This window comes from Pelodiscus sinensis, unplaced genomic scaffold, assembly GCF_049634645.1.
Source record: "Pelodiscus sinensis isolate JC-2024 unplaced genomic scaffold, ASM4963464v1 ctg34, whole genome shotgun sequence".
NCBI lineage: Eukaryota > Metazoa > Chordata > Testudines > Trionychidae > Pelodiscus > Pelodiscus sinensis.
Genome location: NW_027465849.1, coordinates 3211789 through 3224728, shown reverse-complemented (window position 1 = coordinate 3224728; position 12940 = coordinate 3211789). Strand labels below are relative to the sequence as shown.

At 62.5% G+C, this 12940-nt stretch overlaps 1 protein-coding gene across 3 annotated transcripts; it reads left to right on the top strand.

The window, feature by feature from the left end:
* The first annotated feature begins 35 nt into the window (after positions 1-35).
* On the top strand, positions 36-6538 carry ZNF865 (zinc finger protein 865). Of its 3 annotated transcripts, none has more exons than XM_075915168.1 (2): positions 36-156; positions 968-6537. In XM_075915168.1, exon 2 carries the CDS (start codon positions 990-992, stop codon positions 3720-3722), a length of 2733 nt encoding a protein of 910 aa, XP_075771283.1. In that variant the 5' UTR covers positions 36-156; positions 968-989; the 3' UTR covers positions 3723-6537. The 3 variants fall into 3 exon arrangements, with proteins under 3 accessions (XP_075771283.1, XP_075771282.1, XP_075771284.1); XM_075915167.1 differs by having other exon boundaries at positions 149-300; positions 968-6536; XM_075915169.1 differs by lacking the exon at positions 36-156 and adding an exon at positions 192-300 and having other exon boundaries at positions 972-6538.
* Positions 6539-12940: the final 6402 nt, after the last annotated feature.

The window sequence follows — 12940 nt, the reverse complement described above, 5'->3', positions numbered from 1 at the left end:
CGGGTTCTAGCGGGGGGAGGGGTGGGAACCGGACGCTGGATTCTAGACGGGCCGGAGGGGGAGGGGCCAGACACCGGGTTCCGTCTCCGGGGCGCGCTTGGCCCGACCCACGCTAGGACCCGGCGGCGGCGGCGGAAGTGGGGCGGCCCCAGAGAGGTGGGGCCGGGCTTGGGGGGGGGGGGGCGGTTCCGTCTCCGGTGGGGGCGGCGCTTCCGGCCGGGCCTGTCCGAGCTGGGATCCAGCCCCGGCCCCCAGCGCCCCCTGGGCCCCCCCCCCCGCTCGGAGCTGGGGCCCCCCGAGGTGAGCGACCCCCCCGCCCGTGTTCGCGTCCCATAGAGCCCCACGCACCCCTCCCCCACTGCCCCCCGTGTGTCCCCTGCCTCCCCTCCCCCACAGCCCCCCGTGCCCCTCCCCCCGTGGGTCCCCTGCACTTCCTGCCCCTCCCCCACCAGCTCCCCCGTGTGCACCCTGCACCCCCCGTCCCGCCCCCTGTATGTGCCTCATACCCCTTCCTCACAGACACTCCTGTGTGTCATACACACCCCTAGAGGTCAGTGATCCCCCCAAAAATACTTTTCTATTCTCTGTACATGCTCCCTGCCCCCCAGGGTAGCCCCATACACTCACCTCCTCCCACACGCCACTGCACCCCAGCTGCACCAAGAAGGCCTGTTACCCCCCCCAGTCCCCTCATCTCACAACCTCCCCCCACCCTTGTGAGAAAGATGAGTGACCCCCCCAGCCCCCAGCCCCCTGCCCACCTCTCCCCTATGGATCCCTAATAACCAGCCCCCCCACCCTACCCCTGAGGGGCCACAACCCAGCACCGGGTGGGGGAGTCCCCTTGCCCCCAGCCCCTGCATCCCACACCCGAGGCCGGTATGAATGGGTCTCACGCGTGCGGCGTGCGTGGGGGACCTCAGGGGGTGAGTGGGGCAGGAGGCCTGACCCCGCTCCTCCCCCCCAGGCAGCGGCTCCCCCAGGAGGAGATGGAAGCGAATGCGAGCGACGAGGGCGTTCACTTCCAGAGCTACCCCTTTGACTTCCTGGAGTTCCTGAACCACCAGCGCTTCGAGCCCATGGAGGCCTACAACCAGGAGCACGCCAAAGCCGTGGCCTCGCTGCCCTGCCCCCAGCCCCCCTACGAGTACCCCCCGCCACCCGCCGGCGCCCCCCACTTCGACCGCCCCGCCCCAGCCAAGCCCAAGGACTTCAAAGCCGAGGGCCCCGCCCCATCCGCCTCCGGCGCCGCTCAGCCCAAGAAAGCCGATCCGGGCACCGCCCCTCCGCAGCAGTACAGTACCGCCGCCGTGCCAGCCGCCCCGCCGCTCTTCGACGGGGCGGGGGCTTTCGGCGCCCCCCAGTGGGGCATCGTGGACCTCTCGGGGCACCAGCACCTCTTCGGGAGCCTCAAGCGGGGGGTGGGCGCGGCTCCAGCTCCAGCCGCCCCGGCTCCGGCCGACGGCCAAGCCGGCAAAGACGACAAGAACTACTTCCGGCGGCTGAAGTACTTCATCGACCGGCGGTTCCCCTGCGGCGTGTGCCAGAAGTCCTTCAAGCAGTCCTCCCACCTGGTACAGCACATGCTGGTGCACACCGGCGAGCGGCCCTACGAGTGCTCCACCTGCGGCCGGACCTACAACCACATCTCCAGCCTCATCCGCCACCGGCGCTGCCACAAGGAGCTGCCCGAGGCCGGCCCGGCCGCCTCCGCCCCGCCTCCCCCACCGCCAGTGGCCACGGGCACCGAGCCGGCTGGGGAAGGCAGCCCCAGTCCAGCCCAGCCCGACGGCCCCTTCACCTGCTCCCTGTGTTGGAAGGTCTTCAAGAAGCCGAGCCACCTGCACCAGCACCAGATCATCCACACTGGCGAGCGGCCCTTCAGCTGCTCCGTCTGCGAGAAGACCTTCAACCGGCGTGAGAGCCTCAAGCGCCACGTCAAGACCCACTCGGCCCTGCTGCGGGTGCCGTGCGGGGTCTGCGGCAAGGAGTTCCGGGACGCCGCCTACCTGCTCAAACACCAGGCCTCCCACGCCGGCCCCCGCCCCGACTACAAGTGCGACGTGTGCGGCAAGGCCTACGCCGCGCCCCAAAGCCTGCTGCGCCACCGCCAGCTCCACGAGGGGGCCCCCCCCAAGGACACCCCCGTCCCCGCTGCTGACTCGGCCCCGGCCGCCTACCCAGGGCCCTTCCTGCTCCCCAGCGAGGCCCCCACCGGCGACGGGGAGGCCAAGGCGGCCCCGGCAGCTTTCGGCACCGCGGCGCTGCTGGGGCCCCACCCGCTGCTGCTGGGGGCCGGCAAGAGCTTCTGCTGCGGCATCTGCGGGCGAGGCTTTGGCCGGCGGGAGACGCTGAAGCGCCACGAACGCATCCACACGGGCGAGAAGCCGCACCAGTGCTCGGTCTGCGGCAAGCGCTTCCGGGAGTCCTTCCACCTCACCAAGCACCACGTGGTGCACACCCGGGAGCGGCCCTACAAGTGCGAGCTGTGTGGCAAGGTCTTCGGCTACCCGCAGAGCCTCACCCGCCACAAGCAGATCCATCGGCTGCAGCTGCCTTGCGCCCTGGGGCCGGCCGGCGCCCTGCCCCCCGAGGGGCTGAGCTATGGCTGCTCCGACTGCGGCGAGCGCTTCCCCGACCTCTTCCACGTCATGAGCCACAAGGAGGCCCACATGGCCGACAAACCCTACGCCTGCGATGCCTGTGGCAAGTGCTTCGGCTTCATCGAGAACCTCATGTGGCACAAGCTGGTGCACCAGACGGCGCCGGAGCGGCTACTGCCAGAGGGGGCCTGCGCCGAGGCCGCCCCGCCCCCGGGCTCTGCCAGCTGCCTGGAGAACGGGCTTCCTGGGGAGGCGCCGGCTGGCGGCGTGGGCCCTGCGCTGGCCTCCCTGATGGGCTCCTTGGAGGAGCACCCCATGATCCCCAGCGGGGAGCGGTTCACCTGCAGCATCTGCGGGCAGAGCTTCAAGCACTTCCTGGCCCTGGTGACCCACAAGTACGTGCACCTGGTGCGGCGCACGCTGGCCTGCACCGTGTGCGGACGCAGCTTCGCCGGGGCCTACGACCTGCTGCTCCACCGCCGCACCCACCTGCAGAAGCGCCACTTCAGCTGCTCGGTCTGCGGCAAGCGCTTCTGGGAGGCGGCCCTGCTCATGCGCCACCAGCGCTGCCACACGGAGGAGCGGCCCTACCGCTGCTCGGTCTGCGGGCGCGGCTTCCTGCGCTCCTGGTACCTGCGGCAGCACAAGGTGGTGCACACGGGCGAGCGGGCCTACAAGTGCGCCCTGTGTAACAAGCGCTTCGCCCAGTCCTCCAGCCTGGCTGAGCACCAGCGCCTGCACGTGGTGGCCCGGCCCCAGCGCTGCCAAACCTGCGGCAAGACCTTCCGCTACCGCTCCAACCTGCTGGAGCACCAGCGGGTGCACCTGGGCGAGAAGGTGTATCGCTGCGACCTGTGTGGCAAGAGCTTCTTCTACCTCTCGTCCATCCTGCGCCACCAGCGGGCCCACGACGCCCGCCGCGACCTGCGCTGCTCTGCCTGCCTCAAGCTCTTCAAGGACCCCAAGTACTTCAGCAAGCACCTGCAGACCCACCAGGGCGGGCGCCCCTTCAAGTGCAGCACCTGCGGCGAGGCCTTCGCCAACACCTACGGCCTCAAGAAGCACCGGCACCTGCACAAGCTGGAGCGCCTGGCCGCCCTGGGCCACAAGGACCCCTAGGGTGGGGGCGGGGGAGATGCTGTGGGGCCCCGTATCCACCGGGGGGGTGGCAGGTTGGGGGGCAGACCCCTTAGTGCCCCATATCCACTGGGATGGGAGGCAGGTTGGGGGACAGACCCCTCAGTGCCCTGTATCCACCCCGGGGTGGCAGGTTGGGGGGCAGACCCCTTAGTGCCATGGAACCACTGGGATGGGAGGCAAGTTGGGGGGCAGACCCCTTAGTGCCCTGTATCCACCCAGGGGTGGCAGGTTTGGGGGGAAGACCCCTTAGTGCCCTGTGTACACCTGGGGGGTGGCAGGTTTGGGGGCAGACCCCTTAGTGCCCCATATCCACTGGGATGGGAGGCAGGTTGGGGGACAGACCCCTCAGTGCCCTGTATCCACCCGGGGGGTGGCAGGTTGGGGGGCAGACTCCTTAGTGCCATGTAACCACTGGGATGGGAGGCAGGTTGTGGGGCCAGACCCCTTAGTGCCCTATATCTACCTGGGAGTGGCAGGTTAGGGGGCAGACCCCTTAGTGCCATGTAAACAGTGGGGGGGTGGCAGTTTGAGGGCAGACCCCTCTGTGCCACATAACCACTGGGAGGTGGCAGGTTGGGGGATCCCCTTAGTGCCCCGTATCCCCAGGGGATGGCAGGTTGGGGGGCAGACTCCTTAGCCTTAGTGCCCTGTAACCATCAGGGCAGGAGGCAGGTGGGGGGCAGCCCCGTATGCACCAGGGTGGCAGGCACAATGGGGCAGATCCCCTTTGTGGGTCTCCAGTTTCCATGAAGGAACCGAGGACCGGGCAGCGCCTTGGGTGGCTGCGCCCGGCCTCACTGGAGGACATCTCGGCCCCGCCCCATTGTAAGGGGGCTTCGTCCCTCCCCACGAACCCAGTCGTGGCTCCCCCCCGCTGCGGGGCCATGGACTCCCCGCTGGGCAGATGCTGAGACCCCTCCCAGCCGCCCCCATGGATTGATGGAGATTGGTGGGTCTCGCGGCTGACTGCCCACTGGAGCAAGCTGGGATCCTGGCAGACTGGGGAGGGCACGGTGCCCACTGAAGGGCCCCCCCCGGCCGGCATCTGGACAGCAGCGGCGTGCGTGGGAGTGAAGGCTGGGGGCAGGCCGCTCCCTCCCCACACGGCGGGCTGGGACCTGAAATCCTGCTTGAGATGGGCCCCGGCCGGCTCCCCCATCGCCATGGGGACCTGTTGCCACAGGAACCGCGGCCTGGCACCCATGCGGTGCTCCCTGGGGCTGGGGGCTCATGCCCAGGGGACGGAGGCCAGGCCCCAGGAGGGACCCAACAGGCCGTGCTGCGATTGGCCAAGCCCCGCATGACGGGACAGGCCCTCGGGAGCCCGGGGGCCAGCGCAGTGGGGCTCAGACCTTAGCTCTGCTACGGGGACGTTCCCTCGGGGGCGGGGTTATTTGCTGGGGGATGGGCTGGCATGATGAGCCCCCAAGGAGCAGACAGGTCCCCGGGGCTGGATCGGGGGGTTGGCATTGAGGTGTGGGGGGTGTTTTAACGTGAACTGACTGAGTGAGGAGCAGCCCCGGGGTCCCTGCCACGGCCCCAGACACCAGGAGTGACAGCAAATAGCCCCTGTTCTGGGGAGCTGGCTGCCCCTCCGTCCCTTCTTCCCCATACACATCCCTTCTCTCTGTCCCCACAGTCTCTCTCACCCCATACACACCCACCCCTCTGACTGTCTGTCTGTCCCCACCACCCAGCTGTGTGTCTCAGTAGTTTTCTCCCTGTGGACCACAGGTCCTTGGGGGTGCACGGACCATGTCAAAGATTTCCAAAGGGCTGTTTAGGACCCCACAGACGAAACAAGGTGGAAAACCACTGACCTAGATTATTCCTCTAACACCCTCCTGCCCCACAAGCCCCCTTTCTGTCTCTACCTATACTCACTCCACTGTCTGCCTGCCTCCTGGGCCCTCTACCCAGCTCTGGGAGGGGGGAGCAGAGCCTAGTAGTTAGAGCAGGGGGGACTGGGACCCAGCACTTCTAGGTTCTGTCTTGGCTCTGTGGGGCCTAGTAGGAGGGGGACTGGGAGGCAGGACTCCTGGATTCTCTCCCCAGCTCTGGGAGGGAAGCAGGGTCTGGTGGTTAGAGCAAGGAGGGCTGGGAGTCAGGCCTCGCCCAGTGGCGGTGGGAAGTGGATTATGGGATCTTTTGCCATCTGTCTCAGAAACCTGGAGACACCCCTTGTCCCACAGCTCCTGCTCCTCTGTAGCTTCTTCCATCTCTCTGGGCCGAGGCAGCGAGCCACCTGGTGAAATACACACCCTGGAAAAAGGGAGCGGGGTGTTTCCATGGGCCACATGTAGAACCAGGACTAGCAGCAAACGGGGGTGGGGGCCTCCGGATAGAAATCGGCCCTGTCCACCCCTGCTGACTCCTTCCCTCCCATTTTATTTTTTAACCACACAGCTATATACATAAATATAAATATATAGATCTATAATTTTCTAACCCCCGAGGGGCAGAGCTGGGCTACATCACCGTGTTCGCGCCTGGCACTGGCTCCCCACCCGTTAAATGACTATTAAAAATAGGGCTCTGTCTCTCTTCCCCCAGCAGCAGAAATGTGTTCTGTTCCCTCCCCCCGGGCAGGAGGAGACATTGGGACAGGCTGGGGCTGGGTCGGGAGGGGGGTGGGGACTGGCGTGGGGCCAGGTGGGGGGGGCGCGTGTGTGTATCAAATTGAACCCCTGTTCCCTGCTGTTGACGTGTAACTTCCCTGGTGTTGTACAGATGAAACATATTAAAAAAGTGGATGCGTATTTATTAGATGTGTCATGGTAAGTTTAGGACCCGGGAGCCTGCTGTCTTAGGCACTGTACGTTGTGTATTATGGTAGCTCCATGCACCTATAACCCTAGGTACTATACATTGTGTATTAGGTGTATTATGGTAGCTCCATAACCCTAGGTACTATACATTGTGTATTAGGTGTATTATGGTAGCTCCATAACCCTAGGTACTATACATTGTGTATTAGGTGTATTATGGTAGCTCCATAACCCTAGGTACTATACATTGTGTATTAGGTGTATTATGGTAGCTCCGTGCACCCATAACCCTAGGTACTATACATTGTGTATTAGGTGTATTATGGTAGCTCCGTGCACCCATAACCCTAGGTACTATACATTGTGTATTAGGTGTATTATGGTAGCTCTGTGCACCCATAACCCTAGGTACTATACATTGTATATTAGGTGTATTATGGTAGCTCCATGCACCCTTAACCCTAGGTACTATACATTGTGTATTAGGTGTATTATGGTAACTATGCACTAGGCACTCCCATCCCCCCGTCCCCTCCCCGCAATGCCCTTGTCCCCACAATGCAGCAGGCACCTTGCCTCAGTTTCCCTCTCCAGAACAATTCATGCCCGCCCAGTCTTTAAAACACCCTTCCCCTTCCAGTGGGGTGTCATTCATACTGCTTCATGCTTGCCTGTTAGTGTCGGGGTGCACAGCCCCCCTTGGGCTGTGCGTTCCCACGCCGGCCTGCCCTGCCTGTGGGCTCACCCTGAGGGTCGGGCTGCACTGCCCTGCTTGGCAGGCGGGGGAAGGGCGTGTCCTGGCTCAGTTCTTCCTCCAGCAGCTGTCGGTAACTGGGAATCCTCCCGCAGCCCTGTCCCTGCCCAGCTGACAAGGGTGCCAGTCCTGGGTCCTGCTGCTGGCCGCTCGCTGTCCCGGATGGGGACCCCTGAGCCGGGGTAACTGACCCCCCACAGAGCCCCGTAACTGGCCGCTGCCAAGGAGCACGAAGGAGCCAGAGGTCAGACAGGCAGCTAAGGGCTGACTCCACAGCCGGGGGAGTGTGGTTGGGTCCTTGGGAAGTGTCCATCTCCGGGCAGCTCCGTTCTGGACCAGGCTCTGGGGGTCCCTGTCTGGGAGGGGGTTTATCTGGCTTGGAGGAGCCCCTGTGTGGGAGGGGCTGGGTGCATTTGGTTCTGCCTTGGCATGGGGAGGGGGATGATGCCTTCTTGAGGCCCCGTTCAGCCAAGTTGGGGCTGAGTTTGGAGACGCCTGGGCTGGGCAGCCCGGTTCCACCGCAGGAGGAGCCCGTGGTGGGGATGCCACCCCATAGGAGCGGATGGGGCGTGGGGGAACGGCCTGGCTTTCTGTGGTGTCCGGGGCCACTTGAGCCCCAGGGGTCGCTCTCCGTTGTCCTGCCTTGGGGGTCCGCCACTGGAACCCCCCATAGGTCGGGGCAGCTGCACTGAAGCGCTGGCCCTGCCCTGCCTCAGCGCCCAGACCTGGCACTAAGTGAGTGCCCGTCTGGCCCGAGGCGTCGCATTTGGTGTCGCCGCCCAGCGCCCTCGTTCCGAGACTCAGCCGCCCTGGTGATCCTGCGCCCGCGGGGGGCAGCGAGGCGGGCGACACGGGGATCCAACCTGCGGAGAACGTTGTCGACGCAGCCCGGCTGGGGGGCTCCAGAGAGGGCCTGTGCCCTCCCCCCCGGCCGTGAGTGCCTCCTGCAGTCGCAGTAGCTGCCGATGAGGGGCAGCAGGTTAAAGGTCCCAGGGCAGGGAGGCTGGAGGCAGGATCAGGGAGGGCTTGGGGGGCAGTCAGATGCGCTGGGGCTCCCTGTACTGCCTTGCCCAATGGGGGCTGCGTGATGGACTCTGCTCTCGAGGAGGAGCTGGGGAAGGTGGAAACGGCAGTAAGGGCCCATCTACCCTGGTATCCCGGCTCCCAACAGGCTTTGGAGGAAGCTGCCAGGGACCCTGTGCTCTGGGCAGAGTGGGGGCAGGAGCCGGGACCCCGCCTGTGCCCACGCTCTGCCCCACGGCCTTGGCTGCCCCCTCCAGTCACATTAGCTGCAGCGCCGCCCTGGAGGTCCCTGAATGAGGGGCAGCAGCTGCCACCGCCAGGGGGCTCCAGCAGGCAGCCTCCAAGTGGGGCGGGCGAGAGGGCTCCAGTGACGCGCTGGCCGTGTGGGGCTCTGCGGAGATCGGGCACCGCACTGGTCCATGCGCCAGGTTACCGCGGCGCCAGACTCCCCAAGGCATAGGGGGGCAGGATGCTGGGGGAGGCCCATACTGGCTCCTGAGATGGGTCCAGGGCTGGACAGGGCCTCGAGTGGGCATCATCCCCTCCCATCCCGGGGCAGGGCCAAGGGCACCCGGGGGGCAGGTCAGGAGCTGCCCCCAGAGCTGGACACTCCAACCTCGCTCCCCATGGCTGCGGATTCAGCCTTCGGTGGCCTGGCCATGGAGCGCTATGGATCCCCAGCCTCCAGTACCAGGCCTGGCCTAGTCGCCGTCTGCCTGCCCCCCAGCATTGGGGAGCCCGCGCTGTGGGGCTGGAGCACACAAGATCTGCCAGCCTGGCCCCCCGAGGCTCTAGTGTCCCAGGGGAACATGGGGAGAGTCGTTCTCCTTTTCCATCAGGGGCCGCTTCAGTGAGGGGGTTTTGGCTTCTCGCTTGTGTGCGGCCCCCGACTGTTTTTTTTTTCTGTGGGTCAGCAGCCCCCGACCCAAAAAAGTTTCCCGCCCCTGAGCTATTCCACCCCGCCTTGGAATCTCAGAGTTTGGGGGCAATTCATTTGTTTTGGGGGGTTCTTTTCCACCTTTGGGCGGGGAAATGTTCTTACCAAGTTTTACATCCTTTGGGTGACATGGCATGGTTCATGTTGGGGGGGGAATACACCCCCAAAAGGTGAAAACCGATGTGAAAATCAGATGGGTGTAGCAGCATGTGGCAGGACAGACACGGGGCAAGATCTCTGTTGGCGGAGGGTTTGGCTGAAGTATTTTCTCTCCCAGCCTGGTGCCCACATGCCAATGACTGAGCACCTCCCGCCGGCGTTCCCGCCTGGGACCCAGCGGTGGGAGCGCTCACCTGGGTGCACCCCCCGGGGTTCCTTCGGGTGGGTGAACCGCTCGGCGCACACGACGCTGCTGTGTCGCGGGGCATTGGGCAGGGCTCGGCCGGCCTGCCATGCAGGGAAGGGGCATTGGGGCTCGGGCATGGCCCTCAGCTCGCGGGCATCAGGGAGGGGGCACAGTTGGGGTGCACAGACCCACTTTCCCAGCAAAAAGCAGCCAGCGCAACCGTCGTCCTTGGCTGCCCTTCCTTCCTCGCCAGGCTGCCCCCAGCCTGAATCACTGGGGCACAGCTTGCTGCCGGCCTCGCTGTGGGCAGGGACGGACAGGCACCGCAGGCTGGGAAGTCGGGCCCGGTGCCCTTGGCAGAGGATCCAAGGGGCACTCAGGGTCGCCCGCCATTGTTGCGTGCTGGGCAAGCGTGGCAGTGGGCATTGAGGCCACTGGCTGCCTCGGGGCCCAGTGGCTCAGCAGGGCTGGGTCGTGCCCAGCAGGCACCAGGCTCCCGGATCTCCAGGGGATCCCCTGCCAGCCCGCGTTGCTCCCTCACGGAGGCTGGTGTCTCCGGGCCCTGCAGGAACGAGGGTGTTGAGGAAAAGGAAGGGTGTAAACATGAGCGGGAAACAAAGGGGGATAGGAATAGGACCCAGGGTCCTGGCTCCCCGACCCCTGCTCTAACCACTAGCCCCTACTCTCCTACCAGAGCCAGGGAGAGAACCCAGGAGCCCTGGCACCTAGCCCCTTCCCTGCTCTAGCCACTAGACCTCACTCTCTTCCCAGAGCCCACGAGAGAACCCAGGCGTCCTGCCTCCCAGCCCAAGCGAACTTGCTGTGATGCCCCTACAGGGTTGGGGGGGCTGAGCCCCTCTTACAACCTGCGCCCCAGAGAGGGCAGCCGGCGTCGCAGGGGCAGAAGCCAGCCTCAGCCCGGGCAGTGGGGGGGAGGGAGGCTGGTGTCACCCTCACGCCCTGAGCCCCTCCCCTTTGTCCCTTCACCTGGCCCGGCTCAGCTCCGCCCCGGGACTCCCCAGCCCCGGCTGCCCCACCCCTTTAAGGCCCCAAATCCTGGGATTTAAAGGGGAGGGGGAGGCCGAGATTTGCGTGTCCGGCCTTTCCTATCCACGGTCAAAAATCCGATTTGGGATTATTGGGGGGGGGGGGGGGGGTCGCAGCACCAGCAGGGACGGAGCAGAGCTACCCCCGCCAGGCTGGGAAAGGTGGACCAGGTGTCCTGGCTCCCAGGCCTACTCCCCCTACTCTAACCACTGGACCCCGCTCCCCCGCAAGGCCCTGAGAACCCAGGCGTCCTGGCGCGCAGCCCCACTCTAAGCACTAGGCCTCACTCCTTCCAGCATCAGGCGTAGCTCGATGGAGGTGCACGGGGTGCCACTTCAAGGTGCAGAGCCTCCCAAAACTGCTGCCCCGCAGCCCCATCAACAGCCTCCCCCTCACAGATGGGGGGAGGGGGGAGACAGCATCACCTCAGGGGGGAGGGGAAACCAAGGCAGAAGGCGAGCCAAGGTCAGATTTCCCCCATCCCACAAAGCCTGGTGCCAAACAGAGCATCAGTCCTAGGGCTTTGCTCCAATCCAGGTACCCTGGATGCTGAAACAAGCACCGTGGCCACAATCTGGGGAAAGAAACCAGGACTCCTGGCTCTCAGGCTGCCTGCTCTAACCACTAGCCCCCACTCCAATCCCAGAGCCAGGGAGAGAACCCAGGATCCTGGCTCTAAGTCACCAAACATTGGGGAGGGGGAGGTGAAACAGGCATCCAATCACAGCTCAGCTCCCCACTCCTAAGACCTGCCAGTATGATGGGGTGGGTCTCTGCCGCCCCCTAGTGGCTGGTGCACACACTGGTCATGTCTACACTGCATGCTCTGACCCAGGTTTGAGCTAAGCCCCACTGCACATCAGACCAACTCAGGGCCTGGCTCCTAGGGCCATGAAGGAGGGAAGAGAAAGGAGAGTGCTGTTTTGCCACCAGTCCAAACCCTTTCTTTCTGCAGTGTGGACGCAGTGCAAGCCGCAGCCCTGAGACAGAAGGGCTGTAGTGCAGACGTACCATAATTGGACCAGACCCCCAACCCGCACCCCATGGAAATTTGCAGGTCTAGCTGGATCGCTCACAAGGTAACAAACCCCATTATTTCTGTCAGGAATTTCTGTCAACCTGTCTTCTATGTAAATTTCCGGCCAATTTTTTGGAGGGGGCTTCTCCAAAACTCAACCAACCAACAAACCCAAGCCTGAAAAAACTGCAGTCTTTGAAAACCATTTTTGATGCAAACGACTATCTCTTGGTTCCAAAAAATTCCGGTGCAAAAATTCTGCTTGTCAACGTTTGAGTCTTGAGAACCAACTGGATAAACAATTAGTTTAGTTCTGATCACAAGTTTCATCTTTCAAGAACCATTTTGGGGGTATAATATTTGTGTTGCTCGGGGAAAGGTTTTGGGTTAGAACATTTTTTCCTTATGGAAACGATCGGTTAAACACAGTTGCCTTTTAGTGAAAGTTTTCTTGCTGTCAGGAAAACATTTTCAGTAAAATAAATAAATAAATAAAAGTCAGGGTTGGGAAAAGCTGATTTTAAAAACTGGTAACGAATTGTGTTTCTTGTACAAAAAATTGCCACTATTTTTTATTTAAAAAAATGTGATTTTTTTTTCAGTTTAAAAATGGGTAGTTTCACAGCCTGTTATTGGTTCAAAACATAGCGGTTATTTCCATTTTCCAAAATCATTCTGGCTGTGTCTACACTGGGCCACTTATTCCGGAAAAGCAGCCGCTTTTCTGGAATCACTTGCCAGCTGTCTACACTGGCCGCTTGCTTTTCCAGAAAAGCAATGACGATCTACTGTAAATTGTCAGTATTTTTCCAGAAAAACTATGCTGCTCCCGTTCGGGCAAAAGTCCTTTTCCGGAAAAACTGTTCTGGAAAAGGGCCAGTGTAGACAGCACTGTAGTCTTTTCCGGAAAAAAGCCCCGATCGTGAAAATGACGATCGGGGCTTTTTTCCGGAAAAGCGCGTCTAGATTGGCCACGGACGCTTTTCCGGAAAAAGTGCTTTTCCAGAAAAGCATCCTGCCAATGTAGACGCGCTTTTTCCGGAAATACTCATAACGGAAAACTGTTCCGTTTTAAGCATTTCTGGAAAAGGGAGCCAGTGTAGACGTAGCCTGTCAGTTTAGAAAACAGAGTTTCGAGTAGAAGAGTTTAAAACAGGGGGGCTGTGTCTACACTGGCATGAATTTCCGGAAATGCTTAAAACAGAATAGTTTTCGTTATAAGTATTTCCGGAAAAAGAGCGTCTACATTGGCAGGCTGCTTTTCCGGAAAAGCCCTTTTTCCGGAAAAGCATCTGTGGCCAATG